General features: G+C 43.3%; 2 protein-coding genes across 4 annotated transcripts in view; one reads left to right on the top strand and one right to left on the bottom strand.

The window, feature by feature from the left end:
- npc1 (Niemann-Pick disease, type C1) overlaps positions 1-1,951 on the top strand; it is a 54,051-nt gene extending 52,100 nt beyond the window's left edge. For all 3 annotated transcript variants that reach the window (XM_068031083.1, XM_068031081.1, XM_068031080.1), the window contains one exon: positions 636-1,951. In XM_068031083.1, coding sequence (XP_067887184.1) covers positions 636-647 — 12 coding nt within the window. In that variant the 3' untranslated portion in view covers positions 648-1,951. The remainder of the gene's footprint in view (positions 1-635) is intronic.
- Positions 835-16,601, bottom strand: part of rmc1 (regulator of MON1-CCZ1) — a 66,566-nt gene continuing 50,799 nt past the window's right edge. Inside the window, exons 15-19 of the mRNA XM_068031029.1 lie at positions 16,189-16,269; positions 15,995-16,099; positions 11,905-11,973; positions 2,079-2,304; positions 835-1,181 (exon numbers count right to left, since the gene is read on the bottom strand). Of these exons, the coding sequence (XP_067887130.1) occupies positions 1,102-1,181; positions 2,079-2,304; positions 11,905-11,973; positions 15,995-16,099; positions 16,189-16,269 (561 nt within the window). The 3' untranslated portion in view covers positions 835-1,101. The remainder of the gene's footprint in view (positions 1,182-2,078; positions 2,305-11,904; positions 11,974-15,994; positions 16,100-16,188; positions 16,270-16,601) is intronic.

The raw sequence follows: 16,601 nt of genomic DNA, 5'->3' as shown, positions 1-16,601 counted from the left end.
CTTGGAGCAGAGAAGGCTGAGGGGGGAAACCTGATTGAGATATACAAAATTGAGGAGATAGGTTAGAAACCTTTTTTTCCCTTAGCAGGTGTTTATAACCAGGGGAATAGATGTAAGGTAAGGGGTAGGAGGTTTAAAGGGGATTTGAGGAAAAATTTTAACCGAGGGTGGTTGGAATCTGAAACACTACCTGAAGGGCTGCTAGAGGCAGGTACCCTCACATTTTAGTATTTAAATGAGCACTTGAAATGCCAGAGTATATAAGGCAACCGGTCAAGTGCTAGAAAATGGGATTAGAATAGATAGGCTTGATGGCTGGCACAGACATGATGGGCTGAAGGTCCGGTTTCTGTGTTGTATCTGACAGACTAGTTTCCACCAAGGCAACTTGCAGGTCAAACTAATGCAGCACTTGCTGTAGCAGCTGAATCAATTATGCTTCAGCCTTGAAGACTGCTTCATGTGCAGACATGCAAGATTGAGGGAATAACTTTATAAAAATACTCAATTGGAGCCTTTTCCTGAAGTATAGATTCCATGGCATTTTTACTTTATACTTTTAAGAGCTTAAGGTTACATTAGAACATTTTATTTACTAAATTCTTAATTGCTAACTACTTCTAAATTTTGTTTAGGCCCAACTGTAAACAAAGGAAAAGTTATTGCACTGCACAACTACTACAAGGGCACTGAACGGGAGCGATTGCTGAAATAAACCAACATTGACACACAACTTCAGCGCCAAGGACTGAATATTGACATCAGACAGATCCTAATGAAATTCTCAAAGGATTTTGAACTCTTTGCAGTTTAATGCAGAAATCTCTTGGTACTTTGAACTCAGGAAATGGCTAGCTTGCTACAACACAAACTATTTAAGGTTCCAACTGTTTCTAATTTTATTGTATTAGTAATATTAACTAGCAGTTCATTAGAAGTGGATTTGTAAAACAATACAAGTTTTCTCTTTCCAGTTGAATAGTTGAAAAATGACACTGGGAAGTGACACTAATGCATATTTTTAATACGTGCCAAAATTGTGTACATTTTGTCTTTTTTATAATGCACATTAATAAAGTTTCTAGACATTCAATAATTGATTCATAAAGCCATAGGTGTCAGAAGTGCTTGTTCGCCAAAAATACTTTTGAAATGGGTGATATGCTCTTCACAGTGCTCTCCTAGAATTAAAACAATTCACATTAATGGTGCTTGGGTCCAATGCATTTCCATTAGGGATTAACAAACAAATGTGGGTGTTCCATTTTTAAACTTATTTAGAGGGACAGCAGAATGATTTAAAGTAACTTTCTTTTGCTAGTGCTGCACAATTTCCTTTCTATCCAGTGAAATGTCTTTTTTTTTTTTGAAGCCTGGATTTTTATAAATGCCCTACTGATGCATAAAAGTTAAAGCAAAAGGACATTCTTGCAACTCAAGCTAGCTTAAAACTGATGCATAGCAATACTTCTAACTTAAACTAAAGCCTTTTAATCTAAACTAACTGGCTTTTATCTTTGTGGCGGGAGAGGAGAAAAAGCCATAGCAGTTAGCTAATACAAACAGACTGCAGGAACTAAAACATTTAAATCAACTTTAGCTTTTTCACAATATGGAAAAATATTTAAACTTGCTTTTATACCTCAGGATAGCACATTAGGATATGAAGCTGTGTAGTCACTTAATCTTACATGTGGCAGCCAAACAGCACAAAGTAAGCTCCCAGAAAGATCAAAACATCTGATTCACCAGCTCATGGAAGAACACCTGTTCTTCAAATAGTGTCCTAGATCATCTGCACCCAGCTGAAAGGGCAAATGGGACCTTTTTTTTAATATGGATTCAAAACCAGGAACAGTAGAACTTGACTGACTAGTATTTAAATACATTAAGTTTATAATTTTGTAATGTGAATAACTTCATTGCTATTTAATAAAGCACTCTGGAAAAACTTTTTTTGAATTATTGGGGTGAGTGGTTACCCTACCAGTTATAGATGAGATATTACAGAATCCAACAATGAGACTGCCTATGCTCCCTACTGCCATGTCTTCAAATCACTTTGGGTTAGTACGCACCTGGTGTGAAGTGTGAACTTCCTCTTAACCTCTGATTCCTTTGTTCAAAAAACTTGAAGGTGGTGTAGAATAGCATTGCATCTCCAGTCTGCCTTGCTACATCCAAGAATTTGCGTGCTGATATGTTGTCATGGCTGCCAATACTGCGAACAAACCGCAATGCACCTAGAACCTGGTGTTTTGATAGTAAAACTTCCACAATCTCATCATTGGCTGTGGAGAGTCGCTGCAACAGTGAAATTGGACATGTTTAAGATGGGGGGGAAAAAATGACTTCCAAAAAGTTCTCAGAGTAGAACACTGATTTGACTAACAAATTCTGCATTCCAAGTTGGTCACTGTCCATCTTCACTCCAATATTTAGTGCATTGTTGGAGCTCTTCCCATGTATGAACAACCTGCTGGCAGACTGGCCCTACAAACCTTTCATTGGCCTATTGTCCCTGAAGCCATAGCTGAAATTTTGCAAGCAGTTTAATCAATGAATTGCATTCTCAGGCAGTCACTGGTAAGGCCAGCATTTATTGTCCCTCCCTAATGGCAACAGAGAAAGTGGTGATGAGCTGCCTCTTGAACTGCTGCAGGCCTCTGGGGTATAGATATACCTACAGCGCTGTTAGGGCATTCCAGAATTTTGACCAATACTGAAGAAACTGATAGTTCCAAGTCAATGTTTGGCTTGGAGGGAAACTTGCAGGTGGTAGTCCCATGCATCTGCTGCCCTTGTCCTCCTAGATGGTAAAGGTCACTGATTTGGAAGATGCTGTCAAAGGTGCCTTGGTGAGTTGCTGCAGTGCATCTTGTAGACAGTACACTGCTAACACTCAGTTGATGATGGATGCCAATCAAGTGGGCTGCTTTGTCCTGGATGGTGTCAAGCTTCTTGAATATTGTTGGAGCTGCACCCATCCAGGCAAGTGGAGAGTATTCCATCACACTGGCTTGTAGGTGGTGGATAGGTATTGGGGCAGCAAGTGAGTTAGTCACCTCTGACCTCTTGTCACCATAGTATGTATAACCTGGTTCAGTTTCTGATCAATGGTAACCCCTCAGGATGTTAGTGGGGAATTCAGTGATGGTAATGCCATTGAACATTAAGGGGAGATGGTTATTGCCTGGCACATATGTCTGGAATTATATGTAGGCAGACCAGGTAAGGATGGCAGATTTTCTTCCCTAAGGGCTATTAGTGAACTAGATGGGTTTTTACAACAAAGTTTCATGGTCACCATTAGCCTAGGCATCTAGTTTAGTTCAGTGACATGACCACAATGTCACTGCCTCTCCAGTTGAGGTTTCTGGGTCATGGAGATTCAACAATGGTAATACCTTTAGACATCAAGGGGGAAAAGGTTGGATTCTGTGATGGTCATCACATAGCAAAATTACTTGCCACTTATCAGCTCAAGCCTGAGAATTGGCCAGGGCTTGCTGCAAATGAGCACAGGCTACTTTAGTAGCATTTACAAATCCTGAGATACTGAACACAATCAGTGAACATCCCTCCATGAACTGCCTTCCCACCGCCCCCTTCTGACCACCTGTTGGAGGGAAGTCATTGATGAAGCAGCTGAAGATGGTTGGGCTTAAGACACGACCTGTAGAACTCCTGCTGCAGTGTCCTGAGACTGAGATGTTTGGCCTCCGACAGCCATCTTCCTTTGTACCAGGTATAATTCTAGCCAGTAGAGTATTTCTCCCCCCGCAAATTAACTGATTTCAATTACAACTCCTCAATGCCTAGACATGAGCATGCCAGGAAACTACAACAAAATTTATGTGGGCATTGATGGTATAGGTTTCAAACCCCACCAGAGTCAGTTAAAGAAATTAATAGAACATGCATCTACATAATCTAAAGTGGAAATGCTGGTATAAGTGAGCATATTTGGAATCTTTGTGTTGAATTCTCATTTTGCCTGAAGGGGTGTTTTGGGGGTGGGGGATTCCTTTTTTTCAGTTCAGTGGGCGGCACAGTGGTTAGCAACGCAGCCTCACAGTTCCAGCGACCCGGGTTCAATTCTGGGTCCTACCTGTGTGGAGTTTGCAAGTTCTCCCTGTGTCTGCGTGGGTTTCCTCCCACATGCCAAAGACTTGCAGGTTGATAGGTTAATTGGCCATTAGCAATTGCCCCTAGTATAGGTAGGTGGCAGGAAAATATAGGGACAGGTGGGGATGTGGTAAGAATATGGAATTAGTGTAGGATTAGTATAAATGGGTGGTTGATGGTCGGCACAGACTCGGTGGGCCAAAGGGCCTGTTTCAGTGCTGTATCTCCAAAAAAAAAACAAAGAACAGGACAGCACAAGAACAGGCCATTCGGCCCTCCAAGCCTGCACCGATCTTGATGCCTGCCGAAACTAAAACCTTCTGCACGTCCGGGGTCCGTATCCCTCAATTCCCATCCTATTCATGTATTTGTCAAGATGCCTCTTAAACGTCGCTATCGTACCTGCTTCCACCACCTCCCGTGGCAACAAGTTCCAGGCACTCACCACCCTCTGTGCAAAGAACTTGCCTCGCGCATCCTCTCTAAACTTTGCCCCTCGCACCTTAAACCTATGTCCCCTAGTAACTGACTCTTCCACCCTGGGAAAAAGCTTCTGACTATCCACTCTGTCCATGCCGCTCATAACTTTGTAAACCTCTATCATGTCGCCCCTCCACCTCCGTCGTTCCAGTAAAAACAATCCGAGTTTATCCAACCTCTCATAGCTAATGCCCTCCAGACCAGGCAACATCCTGGTAAACCTCTTCTGTACCCTCTCCAAAGCCTCCACATCCTTCTGGTAGTGTGGAGACCAGAATTGCACGCAATATTCTAAGTGCGGCCTAACTAAAGTTCTGTACAGCTGCAGCATAACTTGCCTATTTTTATACTCTATGCCCCGACCGATGAAGGCAAGCATGCCGTATTCCTTCTTGACTACCTTATCCACCTGCGTTGCCACTTTCAGTGACCTGTGGACCTGTACGCCCAGATCTCTCTGCCTATCAATATTCCTAAGGGATCTGCCATTTACTGTATACCTCCCACCTGCATTAGACCTTCCAAAATGCATTACCTCACATTTGTCCGGATTAAACTCCATCTGCCATTTCTCCGCCCAAGTCTCCAAACGATCTATACCCTGCTGTATCCTCTGACTATCCTCATCACGATCCGCAACTCCACCAACCTTTGTGTCGTCCGCAAACTTACTAATCAGACCAGCTACATTTTCTCCAAATCATTTATAAACAAACAGCAAAGGTCCCAGCACTGATCCCTGCAGAACACCACTAGTCACAGCCCTCCATTCAGAAAAGCACCCTTCCACTGCTACCCTCTGTCTTCTATGACCGAGCCAGTTCTGTATCCATCTTGCCAGCTCCCCTCTGATCCCATGTGACTTCACCTTTTGTATCAGTCTGCCATGAGGAACCTTGTCAAAGGCTTTACTGAAGTCCAAAGATAACATCCACTGCCCTTCCTTCATCAATCATCTTCGTCACTTCCTCAAAAAACTCCATCAAATTAGTAAGACATGACCTCCCCTTCACAAAACCATGCTGCCTCTCGCGAATAAGTCCATTTGTTTCCAAATGGGAGTAAATCCTGTCCCGAAGAATCCTCTCTAATAATTTCCCTACCACTGACGTAAGGCTCACCGGCCTATAATTTCCTGGATTATCCTTGCTACCCTTCATAAACAAAGAAACAACATTGGCTATTCTCCAGTCCTCTGGGACCTCACCTGTAGCCAGTGAGGATGCAAAGATTTCTGTCAAGGCCCCAGCAATTTCTTCCCTTGCCTCCCTCAGTATTCTGGGGTACATCCTGTTATAAGAGACAGGATTTATAATCATCTTGAAAAGAATAAGTTCATTAGCGATAGTCAGCACGGTTTTGTGACGGGTAGGTTGTGCCTCACAAACCTTATTGAGTTTTTTGAGAAGGTGACCAAACAGGTGGATGAGGGGAAAGCAGTGGATGTGGTGTATATGGATTTCAGTAAGGCGTTTGATAAGGTTCCCCATGGTAGGCTATTGCAGAAAATACGGAAGTATGGGGTTGAAGGTGATTTAGAGCTTTAGATCAGAAATTGGCTAGCTAAAAGAAGACAGAGGGTGGTGGTTGATGGCAAATGTTCATCCTGGAGTTTAGTTACTAGTGGTGTACCGCAAGGATCTGTTTTGGGGCCACTGCTGTTTGTCATTTTTATAAATGACCTGGAAGAGGGTGTAGAAGGGTGGGTTAGTAAATTTGCGGATGACACTAAGGTCGGTGGAGTTGTGGATAGTGCCGAAGGATGTTGTAGGGTACAGAGGGACATAGATAGGCTGCAGAGCTGGCAAATGGAGTTTAATGCGGAAAAGTGCGAGGTGATTCACTTTGGAAGGAGTAACAGGAATGCAGAGTACTGGGCTAATGGGAAGATTCTTGGTAGTGTAGATGAACAGAGAGATCTTGGTGTCCAGGTGCATAAATCCCTGAAGGTTGCTACCCAGGTTAATAGGGCTGTTAAGAAGGCATATGGTGTGTTAGCTTTTATTAGTAGGGGGATCGAGTTTCGGAGCCACGATGTCATGCTGCAGCTGTACAAAACTCTGGTGAGACCGCACCTGGAGTACTGCGTGCAGTTCTGGTCACCGCATTATAGGAAGGAAGTGGAAGCTATGGAAAGGGTGCAGAGGAGATTTACTAAGGATGTTGCCTGGTATGGAGGGAAGGTCTTACGAGGAAAGGCTGAGGGACTTGAGGTTGTTTTCGTTGGAGAGAAGGAGGAGGAGAGGTGACTTAATCGAGACATATAAGATAATCAGAGGGTTAGATAGGGTGGATAGTGAGAGTCTTTTTCCTCGGATGGTGATGGCAAACACGAGGGGACATAGCTTTAAGTTGAGGGGTGATAGATATAGGACAGACGTGAGAGGTAGTTTCTTTACTCAGAGAGTAGTAGGGGCGTGGAACGCCCTGCCTGCAACAGTAGTAGACTCGCCAACTTTAAGGGCATTTAAGTGGTCATTGGATAGACATATGGATAAAAATGGAATAGTGTAGGTCAGATGGTTTCACAGGTCGGCACAACATCGAGGACCGAAGGGCCTGTACTGCGCTGTAATGTTCTAATTCTAATCCCATCAGGCCCTGGGGACTTATCTACTTTAATGCTCTGCAAGACACCCAACACCTCCTCCTTTTTGATAATGAGATAACTGAGACTATCAACACTCCCTTCCCTGGACTCATCATCCACCAAGTCCTTCTCCTTGGTGAATACTGATGTAAAATACTCATTTAGTACCTCACCCATTTCCTCTGGCTCCACACATAGATTCCCTTCTCTGTCCTTGAGTGGGCCAACCCTTTCCCTGGTTACCCTCTTGCTCTTTATATACGTATAAAAAGCCTTGGTATTTTCTTTAATCCTGTTTGCCAATGATTTCTCATAATCCCTTTTAGCCCTCCTGACTCCTTGCTTAAGTTCCCTCCTACTGTCTTTATATTCCTCAAGAAATTTGTCTGTTCCTAGCCTTCCGGCCCTGACGAATGCTTCCTTTTTCTTTTTGACGAGGCTCACAATATCCCGCGTTATCCAAGGTTCACGAAACTTGCCAAACTTATCCTTCTTCCTCACAGGAACATGCTGGTCCTGGATTCTAATCAACTGACGTTTGAAAGACTCCCACACGTCAGATGTTGATTTACCCTCAAACAGCCGCCCCCAATCTAAATTCTTCAGTTCCTGCCTAATATTGTTATAATTAGCCTTCCCCCAATTTAGCTCCTTCACCCGAGGACTACTCTTATCCTTATCCACAAGTACCTTAATACTTATGGAATTATGGTCACTGTTCCCGAAATGCACCCCTACTGAAACTTCGACCACCTGGCCGGGCTCATTCCCCAATACCAGGTCCAGTACGGCCCCATCCCTTGTTGGACTATCTACGTATTGTTTCAAGAAGCCCTCCTGGATGCTCCTTACAAATTCTGCCCCATCCAAGCCCCTAGCACTAAGTGAGTCCCAGTCAATATAGGGGAAGTTAAAATCACCCACCACCACAACCCTGTTACCTTCACATCTTTCCAAAATCTGTCTACATATCTGCTCCTCTACCTCCCGCTGGCTGTTGGGAGGCCTGTAGTAAACCCCCAACATCGTGACTGCACCCTTCCTATTCCTGAGCTCCACCCATATTGCCTCGCTGCATGACCCATCCGAGGTGTCCTCCCGCAAGACAGCTGTGATATTCTCCTTAACCAGTAATGCAACTCCCCCACCCCTTTTACATCCCCTTCTATCCCGCCTGAAGCTTCTAAATCCTGGAACATTTAGCTGCCAATCCTGTCCTTCCCTCAACCAGTCTCTGTAATAGCAACATCATAGTTCCAAGTACTAATCCAAGCTCTAAGTTCATCTGCCTTAACTGTTATACTTCTTGCATTGAAACAAATGCACTTCAGACCACCAGTCCCGTTGTTCTCCGCAACATCTCCCTGCCTGCTCTTCCTCTTACTGGCCTTATTTACTAGTTCCTCTTCATTTATTTCACTTGCTGTCCTACTGGTCTGGTTCCCATCCCCCTGCCACACGAGTTTAAACCCTCCCGAATGACGCTAGCAAACCTCGCAGCCAGGATATTTGTGCCCCTCCAGTTTAGATGCAACCCGTCCTTCTTGTACAGGTCCCAACTGTCCCTGAAGAGATCCCAATGGTCCAGATATCTGAAACCCTCCGTTCTACACCAGCTGTTCAGCCACGTGTTTAGCTGCACTATCTTTCTATTTCTAGCCTCACTGGCACGTGGCACAGGGAGTAATCCCGAGATTACAACCCTAGAGGTCCTGTTTTTTAACTTTCTACCTAACTCCCTAAACTCCCCCTGCAGGACCTCATCACTCTTCCTGCCTATATCGTTGGTACCGATGTGTACCACAACCTCTGGCTGTTCACCCTCCCCCTTCAGAATGCCCCCTGTCCGTTCAGAGACATCCTTGACCCTGGCACCTGGAAGGCAACATACCATCCTGGAGTCTCTTTCACGTCCACAGAAGCGCCTATCTGTGCCCCTGACTATAGAGTCCCCTATAACTATTGCTCTTCTGCGCTTTGTCCTTCCCTGCTGAACAGTGCCAGCCGTGGTGCCACTGCTCTGGCTTCTGCTGTTTTCCCCTGATAGGCCATCCCCCCCGACAGTATCCAAAACGGTATACTTGTTAGAGAGGGGGATAGCCACAGGGGATTCCTGCACTGACTGCCTGCCCCTTCTAGCGGTCACCCATCTATCTGCCTGCACCTTGGGTGTAACCACTTCTCAAAAGCTCCTGTCTATGACACTTTCTGTCACCTGCATGCTCCTCAGTGCATCAAGTTGCCGCTCCAACAGATCCATGCGGTCTGTGAGGAGCTGCAACTGGGTACACTTCCTGCAGATGTAGTCGTCCGGAACGCTGGAAGTGTCACGGACTTCCCACATCTCACAGGTGAAGCACTTCACCCCTCTAACTGACATTTCTAGCACTAATTAGTTAATTGATATAAAATAAATACTTATTAAATCCTTACTAATTTGTTATAATTAACTATATGGTCCCTAGTGGTAGATTACTACTATAAATATTAAATGCTAACTAAATACAGTAATCTCCTCCATCTGGTTTCGGTTACTCTACTTATTAATTAGTTAATTAAGGGTTTTAATCAATTTTTACCAATGTTTTATTTTCAAATTCAGTACAAATTCCCTACTAGCCAATCAGGTCACAGCTTTTCTGTGACGTCACTTTTTCAGTTTTTTTTCCCCCACCCGAGGTAACTTACCGCTCTGGAACTCCTCCCTCCGAGTCTGCTCCGAGACTCCCCGAGGTAAGTTTTTTATACATACCGCTCTGGAACTCCTCCCTCCGAGTCTGCTCCGAGACTCCCCGAGGTAAGTTTTTTATACATACCGCTCTGGAACTCCTCCCTCCGAGTCTGCTCCGAGACTCCCCGAGGTAAGTTTTTTATACATACCGCTCTGGAACTCCTCCCTCCGAGTCTGCTCCGAGACTCCCCGAGGTAAGTTTTTTATACATACCGCTCTGGAACTCCTCCCTCCGAGTCTGCTCCGAGACTCCCCGAGTTAAGTTTTTTTATACATACCGCTCTGGTACTCCGCCCTCCGAGTCTGCTCCGAGAATCCCCGAGGTAAATTTTTTATACTTACCGCTCTGGAACTCCGCCCTCCGAGTCTGCAGTGTTCAAAACCTTGGCTCAAAGAGCTTAGTTTGTTTTTGATGCCAGTGATATACACACTCTAGCTGGCCTATGCTGTATAACAAGATGATGAGGTACAATCTCTGCTGAATATAAATCCTAGCCCTAGTTTTAATTCTTTCTGCTGTAATTGCATAGTGAGACAACCACCTCAGGAGCAAAAGTCAGCCCAGTCTGCTATTCGGAGGATTATACCCCATTGCCTCTACTGAGTGTCCCAGAAATATAAAGGAAACAAATCAATTCTTGAAGATGGAATGGGAACTTTGTCCCAAACCTTGGCTGACAAGAGGTCCACTAGTATAGATACATTTAAGGGGAAGCTGGATAAACATGAAGGAGAAAATCAGGATAAGTTGAATAGGGGTAGGATAAGGCTCGTGTGGAACATTAACACTGGCATAGACCAATTTCTGTGCTGTAAATTCAACACCATGCAAGAAGCAGAAAAACTCTAGCTGTGGCAAGTCTATCTGATACAGGTCCTAGGATTCTCTGGTACAGGATATATGCCTGCAGACAGGCAACCCTGCATGTAATGTCCTGACAACATTTTCACATATATGCTCAACACAGGGTACCCCACCTGAGCTCTTGTGGTAAGTCAAAGATGTTGAATGACTAATAGCCAATTTGTTTCTGTTTCAATAGTGTGAAGGTTTTTCATTATTTTCTTCCATTGTCTCCTGAAATGGGCTGACTTGTGCAGGACAAGATGACTGTCCTTCAGTACTTTACACTAGGTCTAAGCTTGCAGTTGCAAAATAGTCATGAGTATTCACATTCCATTGCTTGGCAGGAGAAGAACCAAACACAAACTGCACTGGTCTGACGGTCACATGTGTACTTTGTGTAGAAGTCAGAAAATGATTGCATTCCAGCATTTCCCCTTTTCTCTATCCAGAAGCACTAAATTAAGTTATGACACCAGACCCAGTGCTGTAAGTGAGCAGCTAGCTCTGGAGACTGAGACCAGGGTCACCCTGGTCTGAATTGCTTCACTCAGTAAGTCATTAGGGGAAGCAGGTTTTATGTTTTTGATCCCTCAGCCATAATTCTGCTAATTTCACTTGTGCTGCTAAAATCTTGGTAGTTGTATCAGTGCTGCATTGGTTACATAGCAGCAGCTTGTATTTATACAGCACCATTAGCAGAGTAAAACATCATTTCACAGGAACGATTATGAAACAAAATTTGACAGAGCCCTAAAAGGAGATATTAGGTCAGATGACCAAAAGAGGACTGAAAAGGGAAACATTTGGGGAGTGTGGTTAATTGGATAACTCTTTCAAAGAGCTGGAACAGGCAGGATGGGCTCTTTGCCGTATGATTCTATAATTGGGTAAGTGAACAAAATCCATTTTAAACAAGACAACTTTGCAGACGAACTATTAAGTGGCATTAATTATGTTTGTAAAAACAACTGCATCCCATCTAGGCTTTCTTTTAGTGCCCATTGGGCAACCAAAATCAAGCAAGTAAGTTGATGTCAGAAAGCATTCAGGGATTATTTTACCTGTGAAAGCTTTAGAGACTCGCCAAGTAAAACACCACCATGGCACTTCACACAAGTGAGTTCCTACCTTCAGCATGTCAAGGGATAGCTGATGTGCAGGAGGGTAGGTGCTCTCCAGCGACAGAAGCAGACAGGCCTGGAACATAAAAGCACGTCTAAAAATTGATATGCATGTAGCTCCGAAGTTAAAAATGATTGTCATACAATTTATTAAATGGGGCTGTTCTCACATACCTCCCAAAGGCTGATTTTAGAGTAACACTGCCCTTATAATAAGTCACCCATCAGCCCAGGAGCAGATGGTGTGTGATACAGGGAGGAACAGAAGGGAGAGTGCATCATAAAGAGTACCACCAACAAACAACAAGAACTTGCATTTATATAGGGCCTCTAATGTTTCAAGATACTTCACATATTATCAAACAAAATTTGGCACCAAGCCACATGAGATATCAGGACAGGTGACCAAAAGATTTTAAGGAGCAACTCAGAGGAGGAGAAAGGCGGAGAGGTTGAGGGAGGGAATTCCAGCACTTAGGGCCCTGGCAGCTGAAGGCACGGCCGCCAATGGTGGACCGATGGAAATCAGGGATGTACAAGAGGCCAGAATTGGAGGAGCACAGAGATCTGAGAGGATTGTACAGCTGGGGGAGATTACAGAGATGGGGAGGGGGCGAGGTCTGCATTACAACAGTGACTATGCTTTAACAGTATTTCAATGACTGTAAAGTGCTTTGGGAAGTCCTGAGGCTGTAAAAGACGCTATATAAATGCAAGTCTTTCTTAGTCTTTTATCCTTAGTGTTTAACTTTGACCCCTATGCAATTCTAACTTCTTAAAATGATGGAAGTATTCTTTCCTTTACCTCCAAAATATTTTCAGAGGTATTTGTGCTTACATGTGAAATTATGACTAAAAACAGAAATGCCGGAAATACTCAGCAGGTCTGTCAGCATCTGTGGAGAGAGAAACAGTTAACATTTCAGATTTGAGATCTTCTATCAGAACTGGGAAAAGTTAGAAATATAATAGCTTTTACCTATTTAGAATTTTTAGCGCTAGTGGAAGATAAAGCATTAGTCGAGAGAGTGTTAATGACAAAGTATTGAGCAGCTCTGTCCAGAAGCACATGAAAAATAGGCACATGGTTTAAAAAAAAATAAAATGATAAAAAAGAATTTTAAAAGGTCAGTCATGCTCTGAAATTGTTGAACTCAATGCTGAGTCCACAAGGCTGTAGAGTGCCGAATCAAAAAATGAGGTGCTGTTCCTCGAGCCTATATTAATGTTCACTGGAACACTGCAGCAGGCCAAGGACAGAAATGTGGGTATGAGAGGGGGAGGGTGGGGCGTGTTGAAACAGCAAGCAACCGGAAGCTCGGAGTCATGCTTTCAGACTGAGAGGAGGTGTTCTGCAAAGCAATAGTGTGGTTGGCGGGGCCCTCAAACGTGTCTGACCCATTTCCCGCACTCTGCCCTCACCCCTTCCCCTCCCTCCCAGAACCGCGACAGGGTTCCCCTTGTCCTCACTTTCCACCCCACCAGCCTCCACATCCAAAGTATCATCCTCTGCCATTTCTGCCACCTCCAGCGTGATGGCACCAAACACATCTTCCCCTCCCTTCCCATGTCAGCATTCCGAAAGGATCGTTCCCTCCGCAACACCTTGGTCTACTCCTCCATCACTCCAGACACCTTGTCCCCTTCCCATGCAATCGCAGGAGGTGCAATACCTACCCATTTGCCTCCTCTCTCCTCACCATCCAAAGCCCCAAACACTCCTACCAGGTGAAGCAGCAATTTACTTGTACTTCTTTCAATTTAGTATACTGCATTCGCTGCTAACAATGCGGTCGCTTCTACACTGGGGGAGACCAAACGCAGATTGCCTCCGCTCAGTCCGAAAGCATTACCCCCCAGCTTCTGGTTGCTTGCCATTTCAACACACTCCCCTGTTCTCACGCCCACATTTCTGTCCTTGGCCTGCTGGAATGTTCCAGTGAACGTCAACGCAAGCTTAAGGAGCAGCACCTCATCTTTTGATTAGACACTTGTTATGATCCTGTCGTTTTTTTTCCCCGGGATATAGCCATTCGGAAACTGCGATTCATAGGGGACATTCTCATTGCCTTGGATACAGCCACTCGGACTGAACGTCGAGAGATACATTTGTTATAACTTAATTTTGAACTGGCTTTTAGTGCAAATAGCTTGTTCTAACAGGAGAACAGACAGACAGCTGTGTGTTAGCACCTGAAAGGACAGCTCTCAGATTTTTTAACTGAAGGAAGAGAATTTAGTCTATTTATTATTCTCTCTCAAAATTCTAAAAAGTCAAGCCAAAACAGAGATCTCTGATAATTTAAACTGAAAGAAGGTAAGTTAGACTGTGCCAATCATTTATCCCTCAAAAAATTCTAAAGCCAAATTGATTCAGTAAAAAAGCGTTTGCATGTGGTTAACTGTAGAAATTCATCGCCGGAGAAGAAAATCATCACTTACTGTTGAATTAGACTATGGACTGTTCTACTGTTGAGGAACCTTATTTTCCCCATTGAACGGCTGTGAGGACTTCAAGCAACCTTGGACAGTTTCACATCTGGCAGGAGTGTAAATTTGCATGGACTCCAATTTATTCTATTTTAAATGTTGTTTATATCTTCGTAGTGTTTAATGAGGAAAACTAAATTCTTAAACAATTAATGTGTTTTAATTTAAAGACACCTAGTTTGGTTAGCCTCATTCAGGGGTTAATAGATGGTACAATTTGGCTGGGTCTTTCTTTAATTTGGAAAGTTTAAAAATGATATGTTCAGCAATCTGTAGAGGGATGGGATTGAATTAACAGTGCGTTTCTCCCACCACAATCAGAATCGGATATTTTGATTGGGGGCTTTGACTGGAGTGGTCAGTTGTAACACACTCTACAGCCTTGTAGACTCAACATTGAGTTCAACAATTTCAGAACATGACTGGCCTTTTTAAAAAATATTTAAAATTTTTAAAAAAAATTTTTACCTATTTTTTCATGTGCTTTTGGACAGAGCTTCTCATTACTCTGCCATTAACACACTCTGTGGACTAATGCTTTGTCCTTCACAACTAGCAATAACACTCTCTTTGCCTTTGTTCCATGACATCTTTGTTACATAATCTCTCTTGTCCTTTGCCCTATCACACACCTTTCCTTTTGTTCTCTTCCCCACCAAACACCTTTCCTTTTGTTCTCTTTCCCACCAAACCACAACACCCCCCTCCTCCCCTTCACATGCTTAAAACCTAGTTCTTTTCGAAGCTTTGCCAGTTCTGATGAAAGGTCACAGACCTGAAATGTTAACTCTGCTTCTCTCTCCACAAATGCTGCCTGACCTACTGAGTATTTCCACCACTTTGTTTTTATTTCAGATTTCCAGCATCTGCAGTATTTTGCTTTTATATTATAGATTTTTAGCATTAAAATGATAAATTAAAATGAATTAAAATTAATTCTTCACCTTGCTCCCACTCTGATCTCTCTGTCCTTAGCCTGCTGCTGTGTTCCAATGAAGCTTAATGCAAGCTCGAGGAACAGCACCTCATCTTTTGACTGGGCACTTTACAGCCTTTGGAACTCAACACTGAGTACAACAATTTTAGATTATAACCTCTGTCCCCACTGTGTTTCTTTTTTTTTTTTGGTTTGATTTTTTCCCTCTCTGGTTTCTCTTATTTCCTTTTCTTTCAGATGGCAGCCATTCAGGATCCTGCCATTTACATCTCCTCTAGACACATCTTTGTTTCTTTACTTGTCACAATACCACTCCCTTTGGACTTGTGCTGTGAAACCTTTTAGCCTTTATCCTGCCCTCCAATCTATCACAGACCTTCCTTTTTGTTCCTTTTCCAATCATCACCGCCTCCCCCCACCCCCAACCCTTTCACTTGCTCTAAACTGATTACATTTCTAACTTCCCAGTTCCAGTAAAAGGTCACAGATCTGAAAAGTTAACGGTTTTTCTCTCCACAGATACTGCCAGACCAGCATTTTGTTTTTATTTTAGATTTCCAGCATCCACAGTACTTTGCTTTTATATAAAAAATATGAAATACATGTGGTTCACTCAGTTAAAGGTCAATTCAACAGTCAGGTGAATTCTTCAGAAAATTTTGTGTCTCACCAATGGTTTGGAGTCACTGAGCACATGGTACTGTAGAAACTGATGAAGCATGTAGAACAGGCTGTGCTGGACAAGAGTTTTTATAACCAATTCATACAGGTAATGCTGTAATAAAATACAATGTTTTAAAGAATGCAAAGAACCAAAGTACACAAATGTCAATATTTTTGAGTGAAGTGAAGGAGACTGATTACCTGGACCGTGAGCTGGTACTGATTGAGAGACCGGATGTATTCCATCAATACTGCACTAACAAACTTGTGGGGAAGGTCCTGCTAAAAGATGTAGAAATTAATATGGTCTAGCTGCATCAGAACACAAGTATGGAATGAGACCATTCAGTTCAGGTAAAACCAGCACTATTGTGGACTCTTAATAGTTAACATGTTAAATACGTACAGGTTGTGAGAATCAGAAACTTCAAGATTACAATCGAGAATTCAACTCTGGCTTTGAAAAAATACATATTGGTCCAGAATTTGTATTAATAACAATGAGGAAGCTATCACCTGCAGTACTGTGTCCAATTCTGGGCACTGTACTTTAGGAAGGCTTTAGAGAGGGTGCAGATCGGATTCATAAGAATGGCTCGAGATGAGAGACTTCA

Source organism: Heterodontus francisci, chromosome 5 (genome assembly GCF_036365525.1).
Source record: "Heterodontus francisci isolate sHetFra1 chromosome 5, sHetFra1.hap1, whole genome shotgun sequence".
Taxonomy (NCBI): domain Eukaryota; kingdom Metazoa; phylum Chordata; class Chondrichthyes; order Heterodontiformes; family Heterodontidae; genus Heterodontus; species Heterodontus francisci.
This window is presented reverse-complemented; position numbering and strand designations above follow the sequence as displayed.